The 19,105-nt window shown below is 49.0% G+C and overlaps 1 protein-coding gene across 1 annotated transcript; it reads right to left on the bottom strand.

Annotated features, from left to right (window-relative positions):
- Window positions 1-10,787: 10,787 nt before the first annotated feature.
- On the bottom strand, window positions 10,788-17,430 carry AREG (amphiregulin). Its single transcript, XM_005531761.3, has 6 exons — window positions 17,289-17,430; window positions 16,905-17,081; window positions 14,126-14,309; window positions 13,523-13,681; window positions 11,928-12,030; window positions 10,788-10,924 (listed from the first exon to the last, which is right to left on the bottom strand). The coding sequence occupies exons 1-5, from the start codon at window positions 17,428-17,430 to the stop codon at window positions 11,943-11,945; spliced, it is 750 nt and encodes a 249-aa protein (XP_005531818.3). The 3' UTR covers window positions 10,788-10,924; window positions 11,928-11,942.
- Window positions 17,431-19,105: the final 1,675 nt, after the last annotated feature.

Here is a 19,105-nt window from a genome sequence, read left to right on the forward strand (position 1 = left end):
GCCATCTGTGCCAGCGGTGCAGCCAGTGCCAGAGCTGACTGTCACTTACTAGCTCTGATAAGGGGTTAAATACATACAGGTAAACCTGGGCGTATGTTCATAACGCAGGTGGCAGTGATACTTTAAAGGAGGCACCCTTCTTTGTTCCCCTAATGATTCATTCATTGGGAGTGTGGGAATTAACCTATATAAATTTTCGCTACTAAGTAGATACACCTAGATCCTGAAATAGTGGATGGGTGAGAACCAGTTCCAGAGCCTCTACACATTGTCCTGGTAGCACACAGAGAAACAAACCCACAGCAGCAGGCTAGGAATAGATGACTGCATGGCATTTCTCAGAGCAAATTCTCTTTACCTGACTCACCAAAAATCCTACAGGGCTGCAGGAGACACCTCTGAGGAAGGCCAGAGCTGACTGAGACCTTCACCTGGGCTCTCTCTTCTGGGGGCTAAACTCAGACAGCTGGGCCTTTTTAACCACTACGGGCTCAGACTAGCAGGCAGCCACACGTGGGCTGCAGCAGTCCTGGGAGGAAGGGGCGGGATTGCGTCAGGGAGACAATATGAATAGGGAGGTCGGCTTTCCAAGCCTGGCTCGGTGCCTCCTTTGTACACTGCAGCTCACACCTTGTCTGCTGGGAGGCACAGAAGAGAGAGTTCTGTATTGAGGGCATGTCACTCATGGAGAACTTGCCTCTCACCTGGCCAAAAGAGGATACAAACCCTTCTGGGAGGCTGTGCAGAGCAGGGTGAAATCTCCAGACTAACTCCTGTACTCCTAGTATTTTCTGATTCTCTTGGTAAAACCTTTAAGGTTAAATAGTTGATCAGCCTAATATTGCTCAGAGAGGACAGACTAGTGCTGGTCTGTGCACTGGAAGTTATAACTTCCATGAGAACCAGAGGAGCCTTGTGGGCTGACAGAAGGTTTCCTACAGCTTTGAAAGGAGGTCACAAAGCACTCCTGTTGCAGTGTGCTGAGGCCTTGGTTGCTCAACTTACTCAAGAAAAGCTTCACAGGGAGAAGTAACACCTCAGACGCTGCAAGACCTGCCTATAACTTGCTAGAACCTCCAGCCAAACACCCCTCATCGCAACAGGCAAGTGCACACAGCTTTGGGTAAAAAGCCCAGAACAGTTTAGAGAACACTATCCTGAAGGAGACAGTAAAGAGGTCCTGGGGAGGCATCATCATCCCACTGCAGCTGGGTCAGGACATCAGAGCAGTGCTGTTACACTAACAGGACTCTCAATGGCCACAAATTAATCACAGCAAACCAACTTGAGGCTCACGGGATATCCTGCAAGTGTCAGGTCTTTGTGCCAGGGATGAATTCCCCACTTAGCTGTGCTGATTCTCTGAGAGGGCACAGCACATTTGGTAGATCTGACAGAGGTGCTGAGAGAAGAATGATTACAAGTGTCAAGTATCACCAGTCTCAGCTTCTTAGGGAAGGGAAAGCAGAAGGTCAGGATTCCCGAGGAAATACAGCTTAGAAGGGCCCACGTATTGGGACAAACAGCTATTCACACCCACAGAGAGGCACAGCAAGGAAGAACAAAGGTACCAGGAGGCTACACTCTAAGCAGGATGAACCTTCCCAGCAGGGCAGCAGAGAACAAAACCCCTCCAGTCCCCAAAGGCAGGAGCCAGGCCCCTGTGCTGCAGAGAGCCACGCGAGCGCGCTCTGGGAGGCCAGGCAGACGCGCCACGCCAGGTCACGCACAAGGTGTGTGGGCACAGCAGCCCCATGCAAAGCACTCTCTTGTGCGGTATATCCTGCTTCTCCCCGAGACACGTACGAGCCGCGCGCGGCCGCGCTCGTGGGTGATACCATCTGTTTAATCACTGCTCTCTGTGCTACAAAGTCACCCCAGATGCTTTGCATTGGAGAAAGCTTTTCCAGCAGTCATTAGCGAGGCAGGGGGTGAAGAAGGAATTGTCAGGCTGCTTTTTGCATAGGTTGTGGCTTTAGTTAACAGCCTCCCCTCAAGTCCTGCTTCCTGCTCTCCCCTCTCCCCTGCTAACTGTGAGCTTCCCTATACTTCCCTTTGGGAGCTACTGTACAGGAATATTTCATAAACAGGCCTGAGGGTTTGTCTGCTGCCTGTCCTACTTCCTTCAGAGCACACGAGATCAGCTGGGCTGGAATGTCAGCCCATATCCTGCTCCCACAATGCCTGGATGAGAGATGAAAACTGATCTGCTCCTGACGATGACTTCTCACTCATGGTGTCTGGCTCCCAGCTCAAGCCACACTACATTTGGCAGACAGACCTCACAAATCATGATGCTGACTCAAAATTAGGAGAGGAAATAAAGTTAAGTCTTGCTATTCTCTGAAGTCTTTATAGTAATATTTAGGTCATACACTGACCTCCATCCCCTCCATCCCTACTGGTCCCAGGAGCCATAAATGCCCTTGCTCCAAAGAAGTACATGAAACTTTAGGTTCCCAGGCCATGCCTCCACGCCAGAAGCCAGTCCTCCTGTAATTAAGCTGCTCCAGGGACTGGTCCCTGAAGGGAGTCCCTCACAGTACCAGGCAACTGTAGATACTCACTACTGATGTGCACGAGTACAAGTCAAAAAACCCAAAACTTCAAGCCCTCACAAAGTTTCACACCAAAACACCATTCATATCCAAGTCCAAAAGTCAGAGCTGTTTCCTCTCTGAAGCACCATGGCTGATAGAAAGGTTCACAGTAAAGTCATGAGCACTGATAACCCTGCACAAAGCAGTCGGTCCAAGACAGCCCTTCTGAAAGGCTGGAGTGCTTTCCATAAAATTATCTGCAGCATCAACTGTTAATCATCACAGACCAATTGATCTAATCTTCTACTAAACAAGGGCCTGGCTCATCCTTGTTTTGATAGATGTTAGTCTGTGATAGCCCTACAGTTAAGACAGCAAGGCTTGATAGCCCTTTTGTGCTGTTTCACTTATCACTTCACGCTGTCCCCAACTTTGGAGCCCAGAGAAAGGCTCCCCTTCTCTCCTTTTGCCAGGTACCAGCTGCTCTGCTTTCACGATCCTTGGATCACCAGGTTTTGGCGAGGTAAGTGGATGTCCTTGCAGGAGCTCCTGTGGGAGGAGCTTTGGAAAACCAGTTAGGACAGGTCCTGCCGGCCCTGGGAGCATTCCTGCTCCCATGCTGATGCAACTGGATCCAATCTCCTGGCAGACCAGCTGGCTGCTTTCCAAAGAGCTCCCTCCAGACTGACTTGCACACTGAGCCCAGGGGATGGCTGTGATGAAATTTGAGCGAGGGGACAAAAGGCTTTCGGCCTTTATTAAAGGTGGGAACACTTGATGAAGATAATGTTGTTATTAATTGGCTCCTCCCAAGAAAACACAAGCTGCCTGGTTCTGCTCAGAGTTTACCATTCTGTGGAGCATCTCCCCAGCACCAGCAGGACCGTGGATGTCGAATCATTGTGTTGAACCCTGGTGCAATCGCTTGGGATGTCTGAGTGGGATTCATTTAGAGACTCTTGTGCAACACTGGTGTGAGACGGAAAAGCACAGAGTTATTTCAGTGGCAACACTCACCTTACTCCCACTCAGGATTCCGTGTGTAACAGCTTCATGTCACATGCTCTGCACCAGAGCGGGGATCCAAACACAACCTGAAGATGAAACAGCCTAACAGCCAACCTTGTTTCAGCACACTGGGAACCAGGTAAAAACAGAAACAAGGTTTTAGCAGAGGGACAGATACAAATTCAAGCCACATGTTCAAACAAGATTCTCGATGCACTGTCAAGGCCTTGGTTACCTATGGATGCCTTTTGAATGAATGGTCCTTTTGCCACAAGCCAAGATAATCTCAACACAAAGAATTCTAAAATGCTTTCATCGTGTCTTAAAGCAGAATTTTTCAGACCCCAGCAAAAAGATGGGATCTTCTGCACATGCTGTTTTCCTTGAGTTCCTACTAAATCCCTGACAAAACTCAGGCTGCTGTTCCTAGGACCCAGGTGAGATAGGTGATGATGACCAAGCACCCCACCATCACTGCTCAACCCCTGTACCAACTTTTCCTGTGACACTTTTGCTAACAGACACACATTGTTCAGTCTTGCACTGCTTGCTCATTAGCATTGCAGTAAGTCATGTCTTATGTAAATCGTGTCAGCCCACAGAAAAACCAGTTCAATTCCAGTCTGCATTGCTGGGATGGACATAGAGCAGAAGTGCTAATGTTCTTTTTTCCTTTTTCTGGGTTTTTTTTTTTCTAATAGAAAACCAAAGACCAAGCATAGAAGCAGCCACTGCCTATCTTCCACTACAAGCAGAAATCCCCTCACATCTGCGGAACGGCTTTCCCACACACAAAATTATATGGGCTATCTTTTTCCAGGTCACCCAGCTTGCATCTACAACAGCAGTTTCTGTGCACCTAATTAGAGGTTTGAAAAACCAATAGGCATTTTTGTCTGTGGACCTCATGTCTGCTTTCAGACCATAACTTTATCTTTTAAAGGCATGGCTACACAGCTGACAGCACTGTATCTTTTCTACACGATGCCTTATAACTTTATGACTGTGAACGTGACCGAGAAAAGTAAGTGTGCAGCCATGCTAAGGGGATCCTTTTCCTCTTCCTGCTGCTAATGCATGCTTCCCAAAGGTCTGTGAATGGTTTCTGGTTTTATCCCTGTCACAGCATGCATCACTGCATGTACCAGTTTCCCCTCTAGTCTCTCCCCCAGTGTAGAAAGATAACAGGTGATTCCTGCTGGTCCTGCGAAAGGCCCTGGAACAGGTATGTACTGGCACTGTGATGTGCACTTAGCACAGGGATCATTCCTTAAGATGCCTCAATATTTGCTTGCTATGCCTGTGGTGTGAGAGAAGTGGTTCAATCCCTGTCCTTCCTCTGGTCCATTTTGCTCAACCCTGCTACCCTATCCTTTCACCTCACTCCTCTTTCCAGCTGAAATCCCAACTGCTGCTGTCTTTTTCAGGCAACAGGCTATAGTGATTCCCTAGAACATCTCACAGGATTGACACGCATCACTGCTGTGCATGTGTTTGAACAGCTTTCATCATAAATGAGGGGGACAGAGACCTGACAGAACGCTTGTTGCCCTAAGCCCTGGTTTGGTTTTGCTCTGCTCCACCCAGGAGGTGTCTGCCTTTCATCCCCAACAGTAATCATCCCCAGGCATAAGGCAGGGAAGTGCCTTTTAACTGAAGAAGCCAGATACGGTCTGAAAGCAATGCAGACGAGTATCAATGGGAGCCACGCTAACGCTGTACCTACCCAAATTACACTTGCAAGTTTCATTTGAAACTCTCCACCTGCATTTGCTGTGTGCACCTTTAATAACTCCTGAACATAAGAGACACTGCTTAGAAACATGAGGGCAAACAGTGCAAGAAAAGGGCAGTCTTGTGGGTAGAACCTGGGGCAGCTATCAGGCTCAGCCCTCGCTCAACCACCAACAATTCACATTACCATCCCAGCAGGGACACAAGGAGAGCAAGGACACCTGACAAGACATCAGCCTGTCTGAGATTATTCTACAGAGATAGTACGACTCTGAACTGACAGGAGACGTGGACACTCTAATAGAGACAATTAAAAATATATTCCTCACTTTAAAATTCTAAAAGTAATTTCTGTTTCCACTTTTTTTTTTTTTCAAGCTGGTTACCTGCAGTGCTGAAAAGATTTCCTTTCCTAAGCAAAAAGAAACTAATGGTACAGCATCAGCAGCACTTCTTTATCTTCTGGAAGAACAGCAGGTTTCCAGCACCACCCACAAACCGATCCAGCCTCTGACTGCTGTCTGATGCCCCAATACAAATTCATCGCAGGAGTTTAAGGAAAAAACACACCCAAAGAAGGAAACTATTTTCCATGGTCTGGAACAAAGTATCAAAAGGCAGGAACCAAAGGCAGTTAGAAGCCAGTGAGCTCTGACTTAGGGTGCATGGTGTTGCTATGAGGGTAGGACACCCAGGTTAAGACATATTGGAAATGCTGGATTAGATCAGACTCACAGACTTTTTAAGCTTTGCTTTTTATCCCAAGATGCAAAGAGAACAGACTGCATTATTTCAGTCAAAAAATCCTGAGCTGAGAATTGGCTACTTTTCTGAACCATATGCAAAAAGATAAATCTTAATGACACAAAAAGCTTACCAATGAAAACTTGATCTTTCTCAAAAAAGATGCATTGACTGTCCTTACTAGGAAAACACATTTTGAAAGCATTTCTCTACTTTGGATTAAGGCTGCGCTAGCTCAAAGTTCTTCTTTGGCTGAAGAAGGCCCAAATACTGCCTCCTGGGCTGTGGGCCTATCCAGGGAGCAAACAATAGCTGTTCCCCTCTGACACTCACAGGCGCAGCTGTCTCAGCCGAGCGACTCCCGAGTCATAGACAAAGCCAGACCTGCAGCAAACAAGGATTACTGGCTCAGGAAAGGTGTAACCAGCAGAGGAATGATAGGTATGCACATCTCTATTCACAAAATGAGAAGGAAGCTAGGTTTGCTTATTGGGGACTGTCTGACCCTTCTGTCCACTGATCTGTCTCACGTGAATGGAGTCCAAGAGAGGCAGCAAAAAGCAGCCCTTGCTCCAGGCACATGCTCACTCACGGCATTCTGCAGTCACCAAGGACATGCAGCCGTGGCTTCCTATCCAAGAGAACACCTCAAGAGCCAGGTGAGTGCAGGATTGTTCTCTCAAGTGGGACACACAGCTAGCACATCAAGAAACCCCCTCCTAAGAAAGGCGAGCATCTTTCCCAGTTCACAGCCCTGCTTTCAGACACGCTTGCTCAGGGAGTTCACTGAAGCATCAGTAGTGCTACCTAAGAGTATTGCTATAAGAAACACCCCAAGTCTTGTAAGGACTCACACCTTTACACCAGGTACTGAAAATGGCATCAAACAACTCAAGTGTGGGTGAAGCAAACCACAGCACAGCTATCAGGGATCGCTGACAACACAGACACCTTCATAAATGTCCATGCACGTCTGGATTTACTGAGGAAAACTCGGTAAATTCAGAGTAACATCTGCTACTCTGAAGGAAAAGGGGCATACTGGGAGCTGGGCAGCACGAGGGAAGCCAAGTCCAGAGGCAGACAGGAAGGTCCCCCGTCATAGACAACTGCAAACACTCCAAAGCTCCACTGAGTGCACAACAGATAACACCACGGTGAGCTATCCTTCTTCCTACCATCCTCACAGAGAACAAAACGTTCAGGAAAGACTAAGGAATTGTGCAAGAAGGCATGACCATCAACATTATCCCTGGATACTGATCTGGATATCAGAAATAGCTTGCCAAATCAACCCTGTGTGCAGAAAATTGTGCAAGTACACGAGGTTCCTCCCTCAGGTCTCAGCTGAAGCACCTACAAGTGAGGGACACAGATGCACTCCTCTCAAAGTGGCATTGTCAACGGAAGGTTAAGAAAAATCTGGAAGTCTACCTTAGCAATAAGACGTGCAACCAGAAATCCAGGCACGCTCAGTGAAACCAAGGTAGCTCCATGGTGAGGGGAGAAGGTCAAAAGCCAGATGATGTACATCCTAAAGAATAGTCCTGGCTGTGCAGGATCAACAATAAAAATTATCTTTGCCCTTACCTTGCAGCAAATCAGATTTTCTTGTCACACAACCAGAGCATCCTTGGACAGCAAGAGACTTCCAGACACACAGTTCCACCCATCTATTGTGGGTTCTTTTAAGCAACAAACCCACTGGACACTGTAGGCCTAGATGGTGCTTGTGCCTCACACTCCCATTCGGAAGCTTGGAGCAGGCTGTTATTAGCCAGGGCCATAGCAGAAAAAACACAGTACTGCTTGCTAGAACTCGTAATTGATTAAAGCATAATGAAGGGAGTTTTTCCTTTGTTATACATGGGTTCTGGATTTACAATTACCTAGGCCATTCATGGACAGCGAGATGTGCCCTCAGTTCCCTGCACTAAATTTCCCAAAAACAGAAAACAGTTCCAAGCGTTCAAAAAGCCACCACAGGGAACACGGGCAGTTCCCTGCCCTGCATGAGACAGCACCATCTCTTAGGCACAGCAAAGCTCTGCTGGCAAGAGCTACAGCAGTGCTGGATGTGACTGACCAAGAGCAGAGCACAGAAAGGAGCTGTGCAGCAGAGCTGCTGGCCACACAACCTCTCAGAAAACCTGGCCACAACCTAAATCCTTAGAGAGGAGCGAGCCTTCTGTGTAGTCTGCCCCCCACTGTAGCCTCTGCAGTTTCCAACTCCTTACCTTCAGAAAATATTTTCCAGCCCATTCACTAATCAGAGTATTAAAAGTACACAACAGATGGAATCCACAACTTACACTGGGAGCTTCACTCCCGTCAGGCTCAGAAGCTGGGGAGGGAAGAGGGAGAACAGCTCTGTTTCCCATGGTAGTGTTGGTTTAACCTACCAAGTAAAAAACTTGTTACTTCCTCAAAAATGCAGACTAGAGAGAGAAAAGTTTCTGGAAAGGAGTCTAATGGCTTTTAAAAGGGGGTTATAGACCATCCTCAGTCTCACTAGGCCATGGCTTGGTTACCACTGAGATCAAGCTTGTTTACTCCAAAGCAAAAAAAGTCTTGGCAGGACTGACAGAAACAGCTTTTCTTGCCAGAGCTCTAATAGCAAATGTCTGTGGAAAAGCCACTTGGAGAAATACTGTTTACTTTGGTAATGAAGCAAGTTCCCTGGAATGAAGTCTTGCAATCTTCCCAAGAGATGTTGCAATACCTTACCTGTACCTCAGCTACATACCATACAGGCTGCTCTCAGAGCCTGGGAACTCCCTGGGCAGCTCAGGAGGTCAAGCAACTCCACGCAGTTGCATCTCAGCAACTCCAGGCAGGATTTAGCTCTAGTCCTACACTGGATACACAACCTGCATCCTAATTAAAACTGATGGCTGGGGGCATTTTTTCAGCTCTGCTTCAAGGTAAGCTCCAGCCACCAATACCACCTGAAGATGCTTATGAAAAAAGGGCCTCAAAACAATCTTCTCCATCCCCTTTTTCATCATATAAAGCCAAACCATCCTCCTTGAAACTTTTTTTTTTTTCAGGCAGCTCTCAACTTAGACCCCAGCTCACTGCTAGAAATGCTCTGAGGGAACATCAGCACACAGCTGGACTAATAATTACCAAGCAAGAGAAGAAATTCCAAGCAGATAGCGGAGGCCAAGGCTCCCTTTCTGCTTAGGGAGAAACTGGCCTGAGGCTATGCTGCTTTTCCTCATTTATTTAAGACCAGGTTTCAAGGTGCTGTCCAAATTCTGTCCAACTGCACAGAGATGAAAGGCTCTTGCTGTTCAATATTCCACCTCTCGACTCAAGCACAAATGGCTACAACATTTGCTCAAACCTCAGTTTGAAGTTTCGCTGCCAATGAGACAGCTGACTTAGCCTCTCCCCAGTTCAGCACCGACAAGATCCCTTGTAGCTGAATGAAATGGATTTCTTACCCAAACAGGTACTTGCATTTGTACATTTTGTTTACAAACAGCTTGCACTCCTGTAAGAGCACCAAGCCTGACACATGGCTGCAGTTCTTCATGGCAGTACTTATGCTCCCAAGTGTTGAAATTCTTGCTTTGAGGAGAAACCAAGCTCTAATTTCAAGTGTTTACATGTACTCCTGAGAGCAAGAAAAAAAATCTTACCATGATTAGGTTATGTAAAAAGTTTAATTATAAAATAAATAAGTTTGTTATGGAAACGTTAAATATTAAATACAGTAATAAATATTTACACATTTACAGATACAACTTGACAATTAATGGTGTTTCTCTGCTACCAGAAGAACTCTGCTCTGTTTACACAGAACACAATCACTCTTCCAAGAAGAAACTGAACTCAGATAACACTCTGTGCTCATGACAGCATGGACAGTAGAGAAACCAGGGACACCTGGGTCAGAAAAGATTGAGGTAAGATGGGTTCTTCACACCTGAAGGAAGAGCACAAGAGACCACTGCTTGCAAAGCATCAGTGCCTGAATTAAATTCTCCAAAGGAACAGGTTCTTAGTCAAGTTCAATGGATGGGATCTGATGTGAAGCATTTTATATTTAAGCACTGCTTAAAGCAGCAACAAATATCTGTTTAACAGAAGTAGCTTTGTTTTTAGGAGGGATGGGTCCAGCCTTATCAGTTGGTTTGAGCATGGATCTTTTCCTTTAGATGCAAAGCCTCAGGTCTTGCATCTACTGCCTCAGCATCCTGAGGAGACTAATTTCAACTTGGGCTAGCACACACGCAAATGGATAGCTCCACTCACACCACAAGTCCGACAGAACTCGGAGGGATCACTTCCACACACACAGTAACAGAACCCAGCTGAGGCTGACAAAGATCTGTCACCAACGCCCTGCAAGTCACAACTACAGGTGAAGCTCTCAGGAGCCAGTATGGACAGGGAGCACGGTGACAACAGAACCAGGTTTTTCATCCACTGAGGTCAAGGGAGAGAAGCCTCTTCCCTTTTTCACTTTGGTAGAGGGAAGGAAGGGAATTTTCTCCCTTCCATCCATTCCTCAAAGCAGCAACAGGTTCTCCCCCTTAGAGTTAGAGCTGCCAAAGGAGACTTGCTAAGAAAACAAAGTCCATCCACACAACAGCCACGACCGAAGCTCTGCACACAGAGAGAAGGCTCAGCAGCAGTCTCTAGCAGGTTGTGACAGCAGGTCCTGTGCCCCACAGAGCCAGCTCCTTCCACATCGTTGTGCCGAGATGCAGTGATAACTGGTCTCCTCAGCAAGTGATTCAGCAGCAAGTGGCCTGTTGACATCTCCTTGCAGCAGCCTCTCTCTTGATGAATCAGGGCTGAGTGGCAACAGCTCCAGCCCACAGTGTCCAGGTGGATGTGTAGCCAGAGGTACCCCGCAGCTTGGCAATGGCCACTTCAGAATTGTTCTGTAACGGGCAGACCAGGCACATTAATCACCATCCCAGGCACAAGCGCCCTGTGCTAGCACCACGGCAAACCGACCAGCAAGGCAGGTGGGTTTAGGATGTGCACACACCTGAGGACACTCCTCAGGTACTGAGGATACTCTTCAGCTTCAAGTAAGCTTTCAGCAAAACTCTCCAATTGTCACTGAGCAAAGCTAGAAAATATCTAGAGCTGACATGCGGCAAAGCAAAACCTAAGAGCTCTGCCAGCTATTTCAGGACTATCTTTTATGGCTTCCTCCTCAGCTTGTAGTGTAACTCCTTTTCAGTAATGCTCCTTGAGTCTGCTGTTATGTGCACTTGGCCTCAGAAGAGACCAACTTGCCTGCTCAGTAAAATCCACTAGATCGCTTCCAGAAGCAACTCACAGATGCCAAGGGGCTTTGGGGCTCAGCTGCTGTGACAGTATGCAACTTGACAGAGCGGCTATCTGTGGTGCTCACAGAATTCACAGCTTTAAGATGCTTAACAAACTTTGCTGTGGCCACTTAATGGATTTAAGCAGTTGCTTTCCCGAGCAAATTTCAGCTTCTGAGCACCAGCTACTTCCCGAAACTTTCCTTGCAGCAAAGATATGAAAACACTCAGTACTTTTCTTCCAAGAGGTGATGATGCCATGGCACCATCTTCCATGACTGAAGTCTACCAGTGTTTCCTGCACTACATCTGCCTCTGTCCAGATATTCAGGACTCTTTCTTCACAGCCCCACTCAGAGCTCAGTACAGCTTCCCATGCTCACTTGGCCTTTAACACAGCCAGAAATTTGACAGAGCTGTTGAACAACTTGTACAAGACAAGGTGGTTTTGAGAAACCAGAAAACCAAGCCGGCTGCTCACATGTAACCTATGTGTTTCATGACACTTGAAGCATTAAAAGCAAACACTAGCATTGCAAAACAAGCATGCAATTCCCATACAGCCTGGAAGGTTCGCCTGAAAGGTGTTTGAAGTCAGCATTCATACCTGCTTTCTCCCCATTTACACACCAACATGGCCATTTCTGTTCTCTTGTCGGAGTTTTTTCCTTTCTTCTTTCTCTTCATACTGAGGACACTTTTTCCTGACCCTGTGGAATTACAGCAGGTTAGAGATAATTTGGAACCCTGATGCACATCCTGCTGTCACCATCCTCCGCAGCATTTAGACTCATGTTCTTTGAATCCTCAAGCAACTCCTGGGCACCAGGGAGTTTCAAGCAAGGCGGTTTTTAAGCAATCAGCATCAAGCAGTATCTGCTCATAAAATCAAGGAACCCCTGCACTAGATGCCAGCACTTGTGCCTCACAGAGATAGAGCTCCTTGCCTTAAAGCACATTAGGGAGCAAGATGAAGAGAGGTGATCGCTGGGACTGGGTAAAGCACCAGGAAAATTTCTGGGTGACAGATTTCCTAGTGGCTTTAGCTTTTAGCTGCAGAGACCACGCTGTCTTCCACCTCTCCACAGCAGAGCTGTGCAGGTGTCAAATCTTCAAATCTCTGTCCCTTGAATATATAATAAGGAAGCCCTTTTACTGATTTTTCCCGTTCCTCCAGTGTTTCCTAGTGACTATTCCAAGCAGCTTCTCTGGATGAGGGTAGAGATGAGAGTTCAGAACGTGAAGCTAATGCACTTCAGAAACTACCAGTAGTCACTTGCTCTTAGAGCACTACAGAACTGGTTATCTCTCCTAGCAGCAAGGAATGAGGCAGTGTTCAGAGAACAAGTGTTCATCCCAGCATTCCTCTAGTTCAGAGTTAAATATGAAGCAACACTGAAATGACAAACGCGTGCCTTGTTTCCTGAATTGCAGGAAAAGGTACAGCACGTACCCAATTCAGATGATGTGCTTCATCAAGATCTAAAATTAGACTGAACCTTGGGGTTTTTCTACAATATCCCAAGCCCTATGGTGCTGGAGCTGCAGTGACAGAACTGCAGGACTGTTCCAATACTCAGTTTGTTATATAGTTTGAAACTCGTACCCAGAAAAGCTCTTGAAGTTATCCTGAACAGGACTCCAGATTCTGACAACCCACAGCACTCAACTGCCGGTTCAGCAGCTGGTTCAGCTGAAACAGCGCTCCCTTCGTATTAACAGCAAGCACAATTTGGGACCGCCAGCATTTGCCTCCCCATCTGCTTTTCCCTCCAGGTGCAAGCATTTAAGCCCAGCAACATCCATTAACAACTGGACTCTCAGAGCACCACTTCCTACTCTCCACGTGTTGGGTAATAGCCTTGCATGAGGCCATCACATCCCTGCTCGCAGATTTCTCCACAAGGACTGGGGAAGGCACAGCTGTGTCAGCATTAATGCTCCCCCTGGGCTTCCTGCTGATGTTCTGCAGCACTCCAACTACCCCAGTTGTAGCAAGGGCAGAAAGGCTCTCGGTTTACAAAACAAGGGTCACAGACCTTGCTTCTACTCCCCAGACATATCCAAGCTGTGCTAAGAACTCATCCTTTCCAGATGCTTTCCACAAAGGTAAGGCAGATGAGCCATGCACATGCTGGGGTTATTGGGCACAGGCCCCGCTCACACTTAAGGAAGACAGACACCAAAGAGGATAATACTTACTGCACTATCACAATGATAAGTACAGTAACGAAGCTGACGCTTGAGAGCAGGACAGCTACCACTACCAACACAGTCTTTGAGTAGTCTGCCACATCATTCTTCCTTTGAGTCTTCATGAACTGTTCACCACAGCGCTCACCAAAAAAATCCTGATGACACCTGCAAGTAAATATTAACACAAGTTCTTATCAGCTCTTGTGCTGTCTGGAGCCAAGGACACCCACACATACTCAGACCTGACTTAGACATCTTCTGAGGTTCCCATGAATCTCAAGATGCTCCCTTCAGAGCATGTTCGTGAAATGCAGTCACTGCTCTAGCACAAGGTTTGTCAGCATTTCAACAAGTCGAGATTAGTTTGGGTGTGATGTTCCAGAAAGACACGCCTTTTCATTCTTTTGGTTTGAGTTTATGACCAACTGATGAGTTCAGTGGCTTGTTATGCATCTCAGATTCCATCATCACTCAATTTACATGGCAGAAAGATTCTCAGTCAAAATACGGCAGGAGATGGATCTACACCGAGTTGACACCGATTTCTCCTCTGAGCCCTCACACGGCTCACGGCAATGATACCTAACTCGCAAGGTACAAGGAACTTACTTGCAGGTCACCATCTGGAGATGTTCTCGGTATATGCATTCCCCATGGATGCAAAAGTTTTTGTATTCCATTTCACAGGGAGTCCCTTTCTTCTTGTTTCTCCCTCTGTTTTTCTTCCTTCTTGATTTGCCAGCATTCTTCTCTCCCCCCCTCTTCGCTGGCTTGGGTTTAACCACAGGTTCAACTGAAAAAAGGACACGATGACTTGGTATAAAAGTCCTAGAGAGCAGGATTCTGAGAAAATGGAATTAAAGAATTCGGTGAGAGCGAGGAGGACCATCACCGCAGGAGAATCTGTGACCAGGAAGCACAGGATGCAAGTGAGAATGCTGCTGGGCATCTCACACCCAGCACAAAGGCAGCAAGCTCAGCAGCTCATTAAAGCCCCGCTCTGCTACCCTTAAGTCCTGTGCCATGCAGAGCAGAGGCAGTAGCAGCAGATGAGCCAAGAGCCACCAAAGATGAAGAGAAGCAGAGGTGCAGGACTGCAGCATTTCACAGCGTGAGATGCTAGAGTGCGAGAGCACAGCTTCAAGCAAAGGCCTGTAAGCAAGCAGGGAGTTCATGCCGAGCCAAGCCAGCCTCTAGTTTCGTAGGGACTCAGATACAAGGCTAACAGCTCCACGTCTCTAAACTCTCCATTTGCATCAGTGATGAAAGGCACTGGAACTCACTAGATAGTCCTGGGCACTTGCCGAGGCAAAGCAGCTTGCTATCCCGGTTGGGATACTTGTTTCTCCTAAACAACCTGCAGTGCTGTCTTCAGACCGAGAGCTCCTTTCCAGTCCTCCTACTTTGTGAGAGATGCTGAGCGCGGGGAAGGCGCGAAGGCAAGACAGTCAGACTATTTATTCTGCCGCTTACTGCTGCCCCTCATTATCCCAATTAAGACAAACCTCTAGAAGAGTATGTTTTAAAATCCTGGTGACTTAGTAGCCCTTGGATTTAAGCAAGGGCAATCATGCTCCTTTCGCTGAGGAGAACAAACCAGCTGCTGACAGTGGGTCAGAAGTTCCAGGGCTGCCCCGTGCAGCAATCCAAGTTCAACAGCACTAGTTTGGACTAACTTGGCACAGAAAGTCTTGGCAAGAACCCGCCCCCTGCACTACTAGCCCCGCAGCAGGGCTGCTCAGGAGTAACAGTTACCCGGGGGATTTGCATAGGCCCTAAGAAATCATATTATGATTTCTATGCTATGATATGTTATCATAGCAGAGCTATGATAACAAGCTTCCATTTTGCTCTTGTGCTCTGCAGACCTAATGAAAGTAATTTTTGGATGATTGATATTTTACCCACTGCTCTATGCATACCGGTAACAACCACAATAGGGCACAACTGGATCTAACTACTTCCTAACCCTGTATTTCTGGTGCCGAGAGCCCGTACAAAGGAACAAGGTGTAGCTCACTGTTGTCTAGACAGCTGATCATTTTCACTTCTAGAGCAACAAGCCTGGCTTGAAGTTACTTAAAAGCAAAAAATGCCTTCAGCAACCAGAAGTCTGATTAAAATGGTATGAGCTATATTAATATGTAAACGAGGTACACAGTTCCTGCAGCAAGGTTTCCTGTGCCTGGAAATGTGAGCTCACTCCTGAAGTCAAAGGCCCCCGCTCTGTCCCGTCTGACTTGATCTTTAGGTTCGCACTCTCATAATTGAGGCCGCTTCCCTTCCTCCCTCTCCCAGGCTCAGCTTGTCAGCTTGATCTCTGTGCCCCTGTCTGCAGGCTGCATGGCCAGGAAAGCCATCCCCAGCTGAATCATAACAGCTTCAAGGTTTATCCACAGATAAACCTCATGCCAAGCAGAAGAGCTGGTCCACAAACCAACCACCCTAGGTAACAAGTCTGGTTTCTGTGCAGTTAAGACAACACCTAGGTCACCAAGCCAGTAGTTTTACAGGCTGAACTGCTCGATAACCCCGACAGGCGCCTTTCCCCCACAGGTCTTCAGGGAGAACTCCAGCAAAAATCCAGATTCCCTCAAGTGACCACATAGAGCGTGGTCCCACTTAATTTAAGAATTCCTTCAGTCTCAATAAAGTCTCAGGGTGCTTCTGCAGCAAAATCAGTAGTCAGATCCACCCTGGAGGCAACAGGACCAGCCTACTCACACCTACTGAGGTTCAAATCGCTTGTAGATACCTGGCTTGTATTGCAACTACACTTAGCCCAGAACCAACAAAATACTCCCATTCCCACAGTCAGGCAGACTGCTCACATCTCCTCACAGCTCAGCAAGTGGGCAAATTACAATGAATACACACAACAGCTATCGACAGTGCGGCATTGCCCTAAAGATGCTTAACAAACTTTCCTGCGGCCACTTAAGGGATTTCAGCGTCTGCTTTCCCAAGAAAATTTCAGTTGACTCCAACCCAAGTAAGCCGCCGTCAGAAACTACCCAGAAAGTTCTTGGAGCAAGGCAGACAACTTGAGGTTAAACAAACCTTTAGGGCCAAACAGCACCTATAAACTCCACTGATGGTTCTACACTAAGCGGGTGGTCACCACCTGACCGTAGCCTTCTTGTGAGGTTTATCAGCAAATAAAGCTACACAAAGCAAGCTACCACCTAGCCTGTAGCTTCCACACACCCTGGGTGCATTCACGCTAGATTTCCACCCCTGACAGCTATTTCTAAAGCAGCAGCTTCAAGCACAAGCACATTTTTGCTCCATACTCCACGAGCTAAGCACAGCAGCGTTTACAAGAAAGGAAAGGCTTAAGCTGGGACTCGCAAGTTGCGAGAACCCAGCCCCAGCGCCGCCGACTCACCTCGGATCAAGTCATCCACGATGTACTGGTGGACGGGCGGCGCCTCCTCGTCCTCCTCCTCATCCTCCTCGTAGTCAGGACCCGGCACGAGCTCGCCCTCGCGGCTCCCGGGTTCCCGCTCCTCGTGCCGCTGCGGCTCCGTGGCGTTGGGCGACGACCCGGCGGCCGCACGGCTCGCTTTGAGAAAGAAGAAACGGTGCCGTGAGCAGCGGGGCAGAGGGGTCACCTCCAAGCGCGGCGCCGCGGGCTCCCTCACTCGCCTCAGCGCCTTCCCGCCAACGGCCGCCCCTCAGGCGCGAGCCGCCCCTACCCCCCCCCCCTCAGGCGCGAGCGCAGGCTCCCCCGATTCCCGGGCTCCCCCGGCCCGTCCCGTCCCGCACGCACCTGCCAGCGCGGCCAGCACCGCCATCAGCACCGCGACCCGCATCGTCCGTCCCGGGGCGGGGGGGGTGACACAGACACCGAGAGAACGGGGGGGAAGAAGTCTCCGCAGCACAACAGGTGCCGGCGGCGCGCAGCGCTCCATGAGGAACCGCCGGCCGCCGCCGCCCACTTTATGGGCGGCTGGAGCTGGGGGCGGGGACGTGGAGTGACGTCAGAGGGGCGGGGCGGAGCGGGGCGGGACCGTAGAACCCCAGAATCGCAGAATGATACAAACGCAGTCTCCCAATGGTTTTTTTTGTTGCAAGGGACATTGAATACCACCTCAGGCCACCCCCTGCCACGGGCAGAGACACCTTCTGCTAGACAAGTTTCTCCAAGCCCCGTCCAAGCTGGCCTTGAGCACCTCTAAGGATGGGGCACCCCCAGCTTCCATGGGGCACCCTGGATCCCGCGCGGGTCACGGCGTCGGGGGCGCGCCGGGTTATTGCGGGCACACCTGTCTGTCGGCCGGCTCCGTGCTCCTTGCTCTCCCCGCGTGTCCCGGAGGAATGCTTTCCAGAGATAAAGCGGGCCATCGACCCCCCCTCGCCTCGCCGGCTGCGCCTCGCCGAGCGGCGCATGAGTAAGGGCTGAGTAAGCGGCGGCACCACCGGGCAGAGACAACCGCGCTCCTCGGGGCCGCTGCCGCTCACGGCTGCCCCCGCAGAGCTCCCCGGAGGGCACCGCCCCACGGCTCTTGTGGGAAGAAGCGGGAAGCAGGCCTGCTGAAGAAGCCCAGAACCACCGAGGTTGGAAGAGAGCTGTAAGAGCACCAAGTCCAACCATCGACCCAGCTCTGTAACCCCTAAACCACTAAACCTCATCGCCCAGTGCCACATCCAGATGCTTCTTGAACACCTGCAGGGATGGTGAATCCACCACCTCCCGGAGCAACCTATTCCAGTGCCTGAGCACCCAAACAGTGAAAACGTTTTTCTGGTGTCTAATCTGAGGCTCCCTGGTCTCATCCTAAGGCCATTTCCTCTAGTACTTGCACTGCAGGCACCACAGAAGCGACCGGGTGCTCCACATCACCACAACCTCCTTGCAGGCAGCTGTAGAGGGAACTGCTGTTTTGAGGGGAGAAAAACTGGGACAGCAGGTTGTAACGTGCGGGTCTAGCACGGGAACCCCGAGAAGCCAGGGGATCCAGGGACTGGTACCCCCCTGCTCCGGTCCCACGGCACAGCAGCGTGGGAGGGCAGCGGGGGGCAGTGCTGCATAGGGAAAGGAGGCTCTGGCTTTTTAACTGAGAGAGGACAGAATGTTACTCACATTCAGCTCAGGAAGCTGACAGAGCCTTTGCTCGAAGTGGCAGGGATCCAAGTCACTCAGTCACTGAACCTTCTCCCTTCTTCCACAGGCACACACAATATGTGGCTCCCGGTGCCTTAGCCAGGTCATGCCAATCCCGAGAGGCGATGCCCAAGAGGTCTGGAAAAGAAGATGCTGAATAAGTCACTGGGGTGTTAACCTGACACAGACAGCTCCAGCAAACCTTGACAGCCCTTCTGTGCATGGTGCAACTGAAAGTGTCTGAAACAGCTGGCATGAGCTGACAGCTTCACTTCTGGGGGTTTTGTTGTGTTTCCCCTTTGTTGCCTGTCCTCAGAGATACAGCAGAGAAAAGACAAATCCCGCTCATCACTGCAACCCCATGTCAGAGAGCTCTGTAGGCAGTCAACAAACAGCTCCTGGGCTATGTTGGGGATAGGCAGGGGCTTCACAGGGCTCCTCCTTTCCCCCTCCGAGTTCCCGCAAGACCTCCGTAAGTCTCA

Source organism: Pseudopodoces humilis, chromosome 6 (assembly GCF_049639895.1).
Source record: "Pseudopodoces humilis isolate 2021_Gansu_Grassland_sample_001 chromosome 6, ASM4963989v1, whole genome shotgun sequence".
NCBI classification, from domain to species: Eukaryota; Metazoa; Chordata; class Aves; order Passeriformes; family Paridae; genus Pseudopodoces; species Pseudopodoces humilis.